This window comes from Pelmatolapia mariae, linkage group LG23 (assembly GCF_036321145.2).
Source record: "Pelmatolapia mariae isolate MD_Pm_ZW linkage group LG23, Pm_UMD_F_2, whole genome shotgun sequence".
In the NCBI taxonomy this organism is placed as follows: Eukaryota; Metazoa; Chordata; class Actinopteri; order Cichliformes; family Cichlidae; genus Pelmatolapia; species Pelmatolapia mariae.
The window spans coordinates 47,149,586-47,163,311 of record NC_086246.1 but is presented as its reverse complement, the minus strand read 5'-3'; the positions used below and the strand labels follow the sequence as shown (position 1 = coordinate 47,163,311).

At 40.9% G+C, this 13,726-nt stretch overlaps 1 protein-coding gene across 5 annotated transcripts in view; it reads right to left on the bottom strand.

Annotated features, from left to right (window-relative positions):
* Positions 1-2: 2 nt before the first annotated feature.
* LOC134620049 (cytosolic carboxypeptidase 6) overlaps positions 3-13,726 on the bottom strand; it is a 359,217-nt gene continuing 345,493 nt past the window's right edge. For all 5 annotated transcript variants that reach the window (XM_063465948.1, XM_065469729.1, XM_065469730.1 and 2 more), the window contains 3 exons: positions 11,752-11,914; positions 616-709; positions 3-482 (listed from right to left, as the gene is read on the bottom strand). In XM_063465948.1, the coding sequence (XP_063322018.1) occupies positions 401-482; positions 616-709; positions 11,752-11,914 (339 nt within the window). In that variant the 3' untranslated portion in view covers positions 3-400. The remainder of the gene's footprint in view (positions 483-615; positions 710-11,751; positions 11,915-13,726) is intronic.

Genomic DNA, 13,726 nt, shown 5'->3' with positions numbered 1-13,726 from the left:
AATATTAATTAACTGCTTTAATGTTTAATGACTAATTATAATACAATCAGAGATAAAATTTAAATTGGGGGGGGGAAGGGGGAAAAAACAACAGGAGCGCATGCACTTTTTTCTTCTCAACAAAAAAATGAGCTGCCAAATGAAGGCCTTGGATGGAAACATAGATGAATAACCAGTCTGTCTCCTGTTGGTATTCAACAGTCCATGCTTTATAACCCAGGAGGAAGCCTCTTCTGGGTTTAGTCCTACAAGTACCAGTCATCCCACTGTTACAAATCTGTGAAAATAAGTCTTTATAGCCAGGGAGATGTGGAGCTTATAAACACAATGAAGTGTGAAGGATCCTCCTGCCACAGTGCTCTGCATTTTATACATGCTCAGCCTGTGTCCGTCTGGCTGTCTAGTGCCCGACACTCTTCTCCTTCTCTCTGTCTGCTGTGTCTCTGCCAACACCATTGCCTGTCTGGGACATCACCCCAGAACTGGAGACAAAAACAGACGAACATCAGTGACAGCGTGAAATTCAGAGAAGAGGAAAAACAAAAGTAGATTTGACAATAGTCACAGATAGATTTGCTTTCATGAATATCTAATTCTAGTACCATACAGTTTTACCTTTGAATAGGAGTTGGTCTGTTGTCCTTAATGAAGTTATTGAGTTTGTAGTAATCCAGGAAGGTTCGAGCCACATTCCTGCCCAACTTCATGTCTGAGGACATGGCGTTAAAGCAAAGTGCCTTTGAATGAGCCTTAGTGACAATGAATCATTATAGGAAGGGTGCAAATGACCAAGAGGAAAGTGTGGAGTGAGGCATAAAGCTGGAAATATCCTTATTTTTATGAATAAAATGGGTCAAATGGGTATATGTAATATGAAACTGACAAGAATCATTAGCTAACTGTGCCATGGCCCTCAGCTCAGCGAATGATTACAGCAACTGTGTTCTGATTGTTTTTATTTTATGGTCTGAAGCTTTATATTTTGATTTTCTCTCACTTCATTTTAACATTATGATACTGCAACATGCACGCAAAGCACCAAACAGAAGCTTCCACATACAACTGTATGTTTTATGAACGAGTCAAGCATAAATCATATTTCTGTCCAGACTTCACTGTTAACCTTGGCATATGAATGCTTTGGTCATGCTTTATGAGGTCACAGTTACCTAAACCTTTCCAATCACCCCGAGAAGGTTTATGCTTGGGTGATTGAGACTCAGATCCATTAGAAGAACAGCGTGGTTTTTGTCCTGGTCGTCAAACACTGAAGCTATTATTTGACCTTTCAAGGACATTCGAGGACAATTGCAAGACTGCACAACCAGTCAACAACTTCCTATCTTTGCTATCCTATCTTTCGGGTAGGGACAGAAAGAATGAATAAATGAGAAATTAACTTTCCCTTAGAGATGGTGTGAGGAGCTGATTTGGGCATGGACACCTAATAGGTGAGGTGTTTCAGGTATGTCCACTTAGGAGGAGGACCCAGGGCAGACCCAGGAGCAGCTCGAGAGTTGATGTGGATTGACTTGGTTGGGATCGCCTTGGTGTCCCACGAGAAGAGCTGAACGAGGTGGTCAGGAAGACCAAGGTCTGGGCATCCGTGCGCTTCCCACAACTTGGACCCAGATATGCATCAAAAAACAAGATGGATGGATACATTTTAAGACCTAGATATTTTTGTGATTTAATTAATTCTTGCACGGCGCATTCAAATTTTAGATTAGAATCTCATTTGTCATCACTAACACGCCCACTGAGGTACAGTACATAACTGGTGAGAAGCATCTAGTCCTCAAGTTACAACACACTGCAGAACTGTCCCAGCCAAACGCATGATGGTGGTATGACTCAGACAAAAGCAATTACATATACACTGAGGCCTCATTTAAATTCAGAGGTGACTGCACACATCATTCCCTCGCTTAATTGTCTCTCACTACATTAGGAACAATATCAATAACTCGACTGCTTTTATAAGATAGCTAGGCGTCCATGTGTGCTGTTGCTAAGCCTGTGATCATTAGGCTAGGAAGACAAGTAATGATGTCAATCAGGTTCAGATAATGGAGAAATAGTGAATGACCGAATGCCGACAACGTCCCCAATCACCAAGAGTGCAGACAGAGTAAATTCAGATAAATAAGAACAATGTTACTAACAGACGTACATTTCATGTAGTCACTGAAGGGAGTGAACTGTAAAAACACCAAAATCAGTGCCAGCTGCCAATCAATCTAGCCACCCTTTCACACTATATATAAACACATTCATCCTTACGAGACATCCATCCATGCAGAACTTGGAACAAAACATATTTATGAAGGTTTTTCCTATCATGTGGCACTCACTTCTACCTAGCTCCATTCTTCAAAAGGCTCGTGCATGATGGAACAACACAGAGACGTAATCTGTCACTTTTCCTTGTCATTACCTTGTAGATACTCAGATATGACCTGTCATCTGCTAGACTATCTATTTATGTGATTGAAACCACTGGCATACAAAAAGAAAAAAAAGAAAGAAAAAGATTTAGCATGATGAGGGGAAAAATAGGATGGATGATTTGGTCATTTTTATTTTTCCCGTCGAACTTTTTAAGCCACATAAATTATGATCGTCATAAAAGTGACAAGCAGTTGGCCAAAGCTGTTAACTTGTAAACTATCCATCCACGGTTTGAACAGGCTGTCTTGGTGTACCCTTCCAGCTTTGTAGTTTGTCATACTTCAAGCAACACAAAGACACAAAATCCCAGCAGTATACCTGGTAAGTTAGGCCTGTAAATACGGAAAGAGCCCGTCACCTTGGTCTTTGATGATGCATTGATGTGAGTGTTGAGGAGTCTGCACACGACTTCATTCTTCACCCGGCAGGCTGATGGCAACACTCTCCACACGACTCCACACTCTATGTTAATACCCCATCTGGCTGTTTGTCTGTGAGTCCTGCATCAGGCCAGACTTGCTGTGAATGTGAGTGTGCATGTGTGTGGGCAGGGGCCTGGCAGTCTGTCTCGGCGCTGCTACCTGATGATACTGATTAGGTTGAAATGAAACTACAGATGGACAAAAGAGGTTATGTTGTTTTGCCAGTTTGTAGTAATATCAAGAGAGTATCATTTTGACGTGACGATGGCACAAATTAAGAGTTAATCTGTGATTACTGAGATGCAGAGTTATAACAGTTCATTCTGGGGGGAAACACATATCTGAGAAAAAGGGCAAATTTTCCTTTTGAAAGTTTAGTCTCTTCTCGGTCTTAACATCTCAAATCACCTTGGGGCTTCTTCTCGACCATCTCCGATTTCCTTAAAAAATCTATGATCCAAAGTTTGGACATACATAATGATTACTGCAAATATATGTGTAATATATCAAATAGTTTTCAAGATAAGGCAGCATGGTGCACGGTGGTTAGCACTGTTGCCTCACAGAAAGACCCCGTCCTGAGTTCAATTCCACCATCAGGCCGGGGTCTTTCTGTGTGGAGTTTGCATGTTCTCTCTGGGTACTCTGGCTTCCTCCCACAGTCCAAAGACATGCAGTTAGTGGGGATAGGTTAACTGGAAACTCTAAATTGCCTATAATTGTGAATGTGAGTGCGAATGGTTGAGTGTGTCTATGTGCTATCCCTGCGACAGACTGGCAACCTCTCCAAGGGTGTAACCCCCACCACGACCCTGAAAAGGATAAGCAGACTTATCAAGATATATCTTTTTTAAAATATTATTGTATATTTTAAACTTGACCTGAATTATATGCCTGCTCCAAGGCAGTAGGTCTCAACTAGGTCTAGGTAGAACTAGTCTTGAAAATGAATAATATAAATATATTTAATTAAATTAAATATTTAATTAAGAGTACCATCTGAAAAGTGTTGTATTCAGATTAGACTATCTATTGACATTTAGGTTTTTGTTGTACAGCTTGTCATGTTTGCTCAATACAGCACAAAAATTAGATGAAAATAGCATTTTCCTCTGAAATTCACATTCAAAAGAATTCTGCATTTTTTATTTTAATTATTATGAAATCAACTATATGCCGTTAAGAAATTGTCACTAATTGTCTTTTTCAATATGAAGTGTTTTTATTAGTGTGTGCTCAAATATGGAACTTTGGAACTATTTTCATATTTTACCTAGCCAATACCTGTACCTGTCCCAAATAAGAAATCCTGATTCGTTTTGATGGTGAGAAAGGTCAAAATTTCAGGCTTTTATCTTTAAAAGTTTTCAAGATATTCAAGATCAAACATGGCTTCAAATTTGACCATGCTGGGCGTGGGCTAACCAACCATTAAAAAAAGAGAGACTTTTAAAAGTACTTGATATATGAAGTTAAAATTTCTCAGCAACCATTATTTAAGCCCAGACCTTCTGTCATAAAAATCTTAAGCAAATTGGACATGATCGAGCAGAAAATGTTTAAAATATTTTAGCATTTGAGATGGAACAACCCTTCATGATTACCTTTGTAGGATTAATAGTTTAAAATAATGCTTATTCATCTTAAACTGGGCCTCGGTAAAGCCAAGAAACCATCTGGAATAAATTCATCATGTAGATGTAAAAACTTCCAAGTTAAATTTCTAATGGCAAGGAGCTGCAAAAAAGAAGAGCAATTGTGTAGTCTGTTGAAAAACAGCCCTACCAACTGCTTGATTACGGCTTCTGTAAGCACTTTTGTGATTAGTTTATGTACTTTGTCTCTACTTTTAAGTTAATCGAAATATAGCGCTGTTTTAATTTTGTAAATGATGATATAATTTAGACCAATGATAGAGCAGTGTGTGTCTACTTATTTGTGCAGTGTAATGGGTTTCTCAGCCAAATCAACCCCTTGATCTTCCAAATTCAAAAAACCAAGATGCTGATGCCTGTAAGACCACAGAGCAAAGGTGGACATCCCACTGACTATGTCAGCTACCATATACACTCTCTTGGTTGGACCAAAGTTATGAGCTTACCAGCAAACCCGCAGACTAATATTTCAAGCTTATATTATGACTAAGAATAGCAGATATGTAAATACGCAGTTATTAATCTGCACATTAACACGTCCTTAGTCAAAGATGTAAACAGACACTGATAAACAAGTGCAAAACCCACTCTGCGTATTCCCTCTGACCTCTGGAAAGTTTTCGGTGTTTTCCTCAGTTCTCTTTCCTCAGCAGAGCTTGGTGCCAGTCCTGAGCTCTCTGGCCAAGCACGCTCGGCGACAAAAATATCACTCGGACCCCACCGTGCACAGATGGCCTCTCAGCTTGGCTTGTCACGACTCACGGTCTATTACAGGAGGTTTTGTGATGGACGGTCAGCCTCTGAAGGAGAACTTCTTCCACAGGGTAAATGGTCGGAGACCGAGAGGATGCCCTGACTGTTGCCTGGCACTTTGCCGGGGGAAACCGTAGGGTCTGGAATGAGACTGCTGCTCCAGCAGGAAGTGATGCGTGTGCGAGCCAGGAAACAGTCGGCGGGCTGTAGCAAGGATTAAAGTGGTGGATGGTGGTGGAAATATTTAGAAAAGCTGCTTTAGCTGCTTCGGTGCACTCTGAGGGAGTCTCTGTTGAATAACACAAGGACTAATACTCAAAATATTATTAATATTGTCTCATTAACCGGAGCTCAGAACATTATCATTATCATTGGATAATCATTATCCATTATTGGGAAGGACATAGAGAGGGTGTCCGAGTGTGTGTGCAGCCTGTCAGGATCTGTTGCTGAGGTGTGTGAGGTGTATTCTTTAACATCTTGGTACACATAATGGTCTTGTCTAATCAATAGGCGGTCACTGTCATGGCTGAAGGGCATGCCGACAAAGACGCTGATGAGATATGGGACGCATGAGACAAAGGGGATGGGGAGCGTCATGACTTGTTTACTGCAGCTGTTTGCTGTCAGCACCGCATTTAGCGGCTTTCACTACTATGTCTCTCGTGCCTGGTCCTGCCAGACAGACAGACCGACAGACAAGGTGATGAGCAGACAGCAAAGCCCCTAGTGGTAAAATGAACAAGACACGCGGAGAATGCTGTCGAGATTGGATGGGAGTTAACGAGGAGACAAGCAAGGGGACATTCAAGTCATCAATACGGGCCACTGACAGGTCCTGTCACTGCACTGACACGTAGAGAGCTAATTATCAATGCTAATCAGGAGGGTAGTCAACAACAGCAATACAGAAAGGGACATTTTTGTCCCCAGTAGCAAATCAGTAGGCTGAAAGACCTCACGTCCTGTTACCCAAAGGGACAAACAGGAGCTGATTTAAATCCCTGACAGGAAGACCTGACACTGCCAAGGAGACAAGCGCCGAAGCCCGAGTAACGAAATGAGTGTGAAAAAAGGCTCCTGTTTTCACTAATATCAAAATCTTTTGAATCATACAGCGCTGAAATGAGATAGTGGACGCTATTTCTATGAGCCAGTTATTATTATTTTTTCAGTTTTTTTGTTAGTTAAGAAAGACTGCTTCTGTTTTCAAAGTTCATAAAAGAAAAGTACTATAAAAACAAAATGTGACTAAAAATATCCACACATATCTCATCTGGTACCTGTGGTTTATAGCTCAAAGTGTGTCTTTATGTTCTTTCTTATTGCTGTCATTAATCCTTTATGTATTTGCTTTTATAGTGGGACAATCTTATGACAGAACTGATAATAAATAAAAATGAAAACAATAAAAACAACTAGATATAGTGATGCTCACACTAGTGCTCACAAAAGCTACATAAAAAAGGGGCCCGACTGAACAAAAGAGATAAAATATACTGGACTTGGCAATTTATTTATTGAGGAAAATATGATTTATCTGTTGGGTGGAAATGTATGTGGATTAGTGGTTAGTTTCAATTTGAAATTAAAATCAATTGTTTTCACTTAAAGGTTTGACAATCAGCTGTGATATTTACAGCACAGGTTTATGGAAGTAAAACACTGAGCAAACAAATGAGACTTTGCTCGACTCTGGAAAAAATTAGTTGAGTAAGCACTGAACCATATTTATATAGCTTGGACACCACAAATCTACAGCTGGATAGATTTTGTACAAATGGAGCAAATTCAAGACATTCTGATCAGTCCATAAAAAACACCTGAAGAACACAGTCTGTAGCGGTCTGCGAGGTCACTATGGGTGATCTGTAAGTGTTTAAAGGGGCCTTTCACACTGGTCGATGTTCATGTGAATAGGTCCACCTTCAGGAGAGCGCTACACAACAATCGTGTGCATGAGAGGGCTGAAAGGTGAATGCCACAATTCTGTGAAAAAGGACATTTGCAGCTTGCTACAGGTCACATGAATAGTTCAGAGACTGCTTAAACAATATGTGGATGGGTGGAAACCAAAATATAACTTTGTGGCTTAAATGAGAAGCATTTTGTTACGAGAAAGGAAAACACAGCATTCCAGCGTAGGAATCGTATGAAAGACGGTGGTAGTATCTATGTTTGGGCCTGTGAATTCTAACAGTGAATTGTCAAGACAGAAAAGGTCAGAATGGTTCAAGAGTAATTAAAGCTTAAAAGGTTTTGGACTGGTCATGTTAACCTTCTGACCCAAACTCAGCACTTCATGTTTTCAATAGTGGAAAAGACTAAGATTTCTTCTAGTCAGTGTGGAGGAAAGTTCAGCTGCAACTTTCGGAGCACAAGCTAACCGTTCTTATTCCCAATGCGTCCCATACCAACAATTTGTCACGTCCTGAGGCGCCAGATTGTGGATGGAATTCAATAGAATGACACTCCTGGTATTAGATAGTGTTTTCCAAAGTGATTCATGATGAGAAAGTAAGCGGTTCTCATGTTTCCGACGGGTTGGGTGGCCGAAACACAACATACCGACGATTTGTCACATAGTGTCGGTATGTTACGTTTTGGGATGACAACGTGTTGGGCTGCTAAATAAAGTAAAAGGTCATGTTTTTTGACACTCCTTGTTAAACACTTAATTATTTTCCAAAACAAATATATGGCCAAGTCTATTATTCTCTGTCTCCTTTCTTTAGCATTCTCCTTATTTACTTTCGGGACTTAAATCAAAGGCTTAAGAAATTTTCAAACACATGTTAACAGTGGATTCTGTGGCTTCTCAGTTCATTTTGACTGATTTCTGTTGCTCTTACATTTGAAATTTAATGTCAGTGCCTTTATCTCCAGCACTTTAGCTGCACCTCAGCTGACTTTTCCAGCTCCACTGTATTTTGAAGCCCTCGATTCCTCTCAGTATTTGAACCTGAACTGAAATTGAACTTCTTTTAGTACTTCAAAAGTTTTCAACTACACATTTGCAGCACCACTTTTTTTTTAAAGCAGAAATGTTGCATTTTTTAGTGCAAATAATATCTGCAAACTTTCTTAGGCTTTCCAGCCTTATCAACATATGTAAAAGAAAAAAGAAAAAAAAAACACCGGTGATGTACATATGTGTTTGTGCATCTTTGTGAGTACTCATATGAGGACACCTGTTCATCTGAGCATGGCAACCAGATTTGTGCAATCAACTGTGTGTGTAGATGCGGGTGTCTATGTGCGCTGGCTTGCATATGTGAGCACCTATCCATTTGTGCGTGTCTGTGTGATGTGATGTGGATGATGTGTGGTAGTGAAGCATATTTGCCTCCAAGCTATATCATTTGCATACTTGTCACAGCCTGTCCATTGGGTGTCAGGTTCACTGATGCATACTGTGTTCCATTGGCAGCTCTGGTATTCATGGAGTCCCACTGTTATGGTGAGGTGCCTGTCGAGTGCTGTTGCTTTGGCAGACAGACATCACATACGCATGAAGATAAAGAGGAGCACCTATTTGCCTATATGCGTATGCACATGTGTTTGAGAGTGTGCAGATATGTACCTTTATTGCCAGTCAAAGCCAGCTGTCTTGGCTGTCAATCCATGCTGTATCAGTGCATCTAACCTACTGCTGTGAATAAAGACCCAAACATTGTTGCTTGATTAAATCAGGAGTGACCACCTTTGATGAGAAGAATGCCATTTTCTTTGTATATCTCTCTCCACTGAAGGAAAAAAAAAACTTGCAGAAAGAGAACACAAAAGAAAAGTGCATTGCTCCTTTAAAAAACAACAACAACAATTTAAAAAAAAACCTGACTGTATTATGACAGAAGAAGCAATGATGCTCCCTTCAAAACAGGAAAAACAAGTGCAAAATCTTCCAGGGAAGCAAATTCTTAATGGCTTTAGAAATTTTGAACTAATTCTTCAAAGTCAAAGAGATCACTGTTGCTCAGATAAAACAGAAAAAGAACACACGCACACACACAAGGTAAGTAGGCTCCCAAAGCTTACACAAAAAGAAAAACACACTGGCTGTGTTACACACGCACACAAACCCACAACAGAAAGCATCACGCAGAGATTTGAACAAGATCCCAGTTTATCTCAACCTTCATCCCCTCTCCCTTCCAGCTGAACTTCCACGGTGTGAACCGGAAGGTCCCTCAAAAATACTGCAAAAAATGCAGTTTTACTTTTTTTTAAAAAGAAAGGAAAACGTGCAAACAATAAACAAGACTAAAATATTTTTACTGTGAGTTTGCTGTGTGGTATTTACTTTGATGGAAGTGGCTGCAAGAAGAGCATGCAAGCATAAAGAAAATATAGGTGCTAGAGGAGGTATAAGCATGCACACATGGAAACCGGCTTACAGGTGTTAAATGATTAGAGGACAAAGAGAAGACAGACACACAATAGAGGTTGTCCCTGCTGTTTCAGAGAAGAGGATTCTCAGCTTGACTAGATGATATAATGAGCTGTTATGTTCTGGGTGATGAGATGAGAGGAAAGGACAGAATAGAGGAGACGCACGAAAGGAGAGGAGGAATCAAAAAACAAACTCAGACAGACACACACACACACATTGAATTACGCTGTTTTCTGAGCACCTTCAAACTGTGACAAAAGTCTCGGCTGTGAGAAAGGTTAAGATTTCAATTTTGGTGGCTACAAGTCACAGCAGTGGAGGAGAGTCAGGAAAAATGAAAGGGCGAGGGCAGCACTTTTGGAAGGTGGTAGGAGTTAGGGGCCTAGGTTATTATTTATTTGTCATGTATTAGTTTAGTGGATTGTGCATGTGTGTGTGTGTGTGTTTGTGTCAGGTGAGAAACAAGAAAGGGGAGGAGTGGTGGGTGGGGGGTGTAGATGCTAAAGGTCTCTGTTGATGATTTGCACGCTCCATCGAGCTGACTGCTGGGGCATAAAAACTTACATGGTCGGTTTCTTCAACCTGCCTGACCTCAATCTCCACTCTACACCAGGTCCCTGTGCTGTGTACCCACCCTGTGGAGCTCCTCCTCTTTGGAACCCTCCCTTTTCACAACCTACATCACACACACACACACACACACACACACACACACACACACACACACACACACACACACACACACATTTGGAAAACAAAGAAAGAAGTCCTCCCAACAGACGTGGGTTCTCTCATAAATTGACCTTCAGAATAAATGCACACAGACACGCACAAACAGAACAGGCTCTGAACCCAGCGCCGCCACCACCTCAAACGAAAACACAGAGTGGAATTTGTTATGTGCATTTTGTTTAGCATAACAGCCAGACACTTGTCTCTTCCGTGTATTACCATATTTTTTTTCTGCGGCTGCCCTGTGTGCGTACACATGCTGGTTCTTCCATGTGTGCAATGCAACGAGCTGAGATGTTTCTATCAAAAGCATTAAAGTCATAAACCTTTGTGGAAAACACACATGCAACATCACAATATGCATTTTTTTAGCCTCTATAAGCAGGAAGAGAAGACTTGTTTTTATTCAGCCTCTCGTCTGTCACTTAAAAACCAAAACACAACATTACCATAAAGACTAGTAGTGATGCATATGTAAAACCGATCTTCCTATATCTAACTTTCTATATGTGTTAATGAATCGTGACTTGCCTCTTCTTTTGGCAAGGCAGATTTTGCTAGTTATTGGCACTAGAGGGCACTAGGGCTGCATCTATATTCACCCACCCCTTCGCCTGTGGAGTATGTGTAGGGGAGCACATACTTTTCATATGTAGGGTCCTTATCTCACTCTCTAAATCTCTCTTTCTCCCTCTTCTCACTCACTCTATCGGTAAGATCAAACCGCCATCGGCCAGCTTTCAGGAGCTCTTCAGCCCTGAGAAGGTCAGCCGAAGGAAAACTTCCTCCCGTCCGCCTCCATTAAGACACCTGTGACCTTCAGTCTCCGTGATAAATGTATGGCTGTGCTCATGATTGTAGCCGACAGAGATCCCGTTTGTTTGGCTGTTTTACAGCAACCGTCGCTCCGTCTGCGCACACACAAGCGCAGTGCTAAATATGCCAACACAAGCCCCTTTTTCTCCTCTCTTTTGTAAATGAAATCAATAGACACAGCTATCACATCCCTATTCTGTCACTGCACATCTGTCGCAACAAGAGGCAACAAAAGATCAACATGCTTTTCTAGTGAGTACACATGACCTGACACACACACACACACACACACATGCGGTAACGCTCAAAACACAAACATTAAAATAATGACTCCAGTGATTACAAGATCAGTTGGCTTGATTTCAGTAGGAGATTGTTGCTGCGGAAACAGTGCTTGTTTGGTGTGTTTTGGATGAGGAGGGGGAGAAATAAAGAGAGAACATTACTGCTGTTCTCTTCACTTTAAAGAGAAAACAGATTTTTTTTTCTTTAGCTTCCACATGGAGAGATCACACACAGTGAAGGATACATGTCTCCTCAGTGTAGGGAACAGGAGCAGTGCTGCCAGCTGTCATGTAGCTGTAGAAGGACACCTCGAGAGTGTAGCAGTAGGACGTGTCGTCGAGAAGACCGCCAAGGAAACGCCTACCGGTACCGGCCTTCACCACGTCACGGTTAAAGGAAGTGTTGGACTAGAGAAACAGATGGAAACAAAATGAGATACATTAAAGGTTTAGATTCAAGTCTTTATGTCGGCAGAGATGCTGGAGTCTGGAGAATGTTATAGCATTTGTTGCATTAAGTCTGTAATGCAACAAATAGTATAAAAACTACAGAATTCTACTACAAAATGTTTCCCAAAGTCCTAGAAAACCTAATCTGGAAAGAAGAGGTGTATGACATGAGACCAAGTAGTCACACTATTTTCAAAAGTCTGAAGGAACAGACACCTTCTTCCAGTCCAGTGTGCTGGTTTTTGGTTTGCTGTCACCAGTTTCTGAAAAGCGGAGTACATCTCTGTTGTTTCTGATGGATCCTTAGAGGTTCTGTTTTAACCAAACACAGCTACAGCTTAGAAATTATCCAAAAAAAAGTTACAACACACAGCACAATGACTGGCTAGAGAAACCATGCAGAGGATTCAAGTTCCCTGCATTGCCTGGTGTGACTGTTTGAGGAAGAGTTTGAAGCACGCAACTAGTGTTAGGCTAAAAACAATCCTAGTTATGCAACTCTCTGGGCAGCACAATTTCTTCCTCTCTTGGAGTGAGGACAGACTGGATGTTAGTGATTTACTATCTCAACATTATCTCAAAGTGGTATGAGATGAGAAGATGAGATGAGGCTAGCTGGTTAGCGTAATTCAGTAGATAGCTCCACAGCACAAAACATATCTGACATCTCTGGTATAACTTCATCACAGTTAATTCCTTACATTCTGTTGAAGAATCGCACACCCCAAACCTAATGAGTCAGAAAATAAACACTAATGTTTTACCAAGTCTGCTTTATGTAGAAATAAGCACGTGCTTGCAAGTTAACTATTTCTACATCTTAAATTTCACCTCAGTTCCTAAATGTCCAGAAAACATGAATGCAAACTTCTCTTGCAGACACAAAGAGGCAGAGTGTGTTTAACTAAAATCAAGCCATTTATTAAAGTGGTGGTGAAAATACAAAATGGGGTACAAGAGCAAACCTCAAGTGAGAAGTAAATCTAGTGTCCAGGAGCACTAGAGCTGGAAGACATTAGAAGAAAGTGAAGTGATACTCTAATAAAGACAAAGGGGAAGACGGGAACTATATTTACACAGAAGAGGGATTATGGGAGTGGAAGAGCTGGGGAGAACGAGACTCAGGTGAACTAAATCACGGGAAACAAGACGCAGGAAGCAAAACTAAAAGCAAAGCACAAAGAATACAAACACCCAAAGTAAAACAGGAAGTAAAGACACAGACACTTGAATGAACTTAATGCAAGGGATTTGACACAAGAGGGGAACACAGAGGGAGGAATAAAACTAGGGCGACTAGGAACCAAGAACAAGACTAAATTCAATAACAGGAACAAATACAAGAAGTAACACAAACGCTAAGCACACCTGGAATCTCGTTATACTGATATAAACTAAACTGGAAAGTCCAAAAACCCGAAAATAGACCCGGGACCATGACACCTTCATGTCGAAGATCATCTCTGGTGGTGAAAGCTGGTTTCCAGTTAAAACTGATTTCAGCAGCTCAATGCTGAAGAGTGCAAAAACAAGGCAGGGCATCAGGTCAGGAGCAGAGGAGTGTGCTTTTTTTCCAACAGTCGCGAGACTGTGCGCATTAAATCGCCTACAGAGTGTCAATAATACTAACAGGAGTCTGAGGGAGGACATTTAGCGCAAACAGCCTGAACTGTGGCACATTGTGCTAGGGTGTTTTAAACACACAACTTTTCCGGCTACATAAAAAGTATTACTAATTAACACCTTAGGTTAGCCTTCCATAAATGAAAA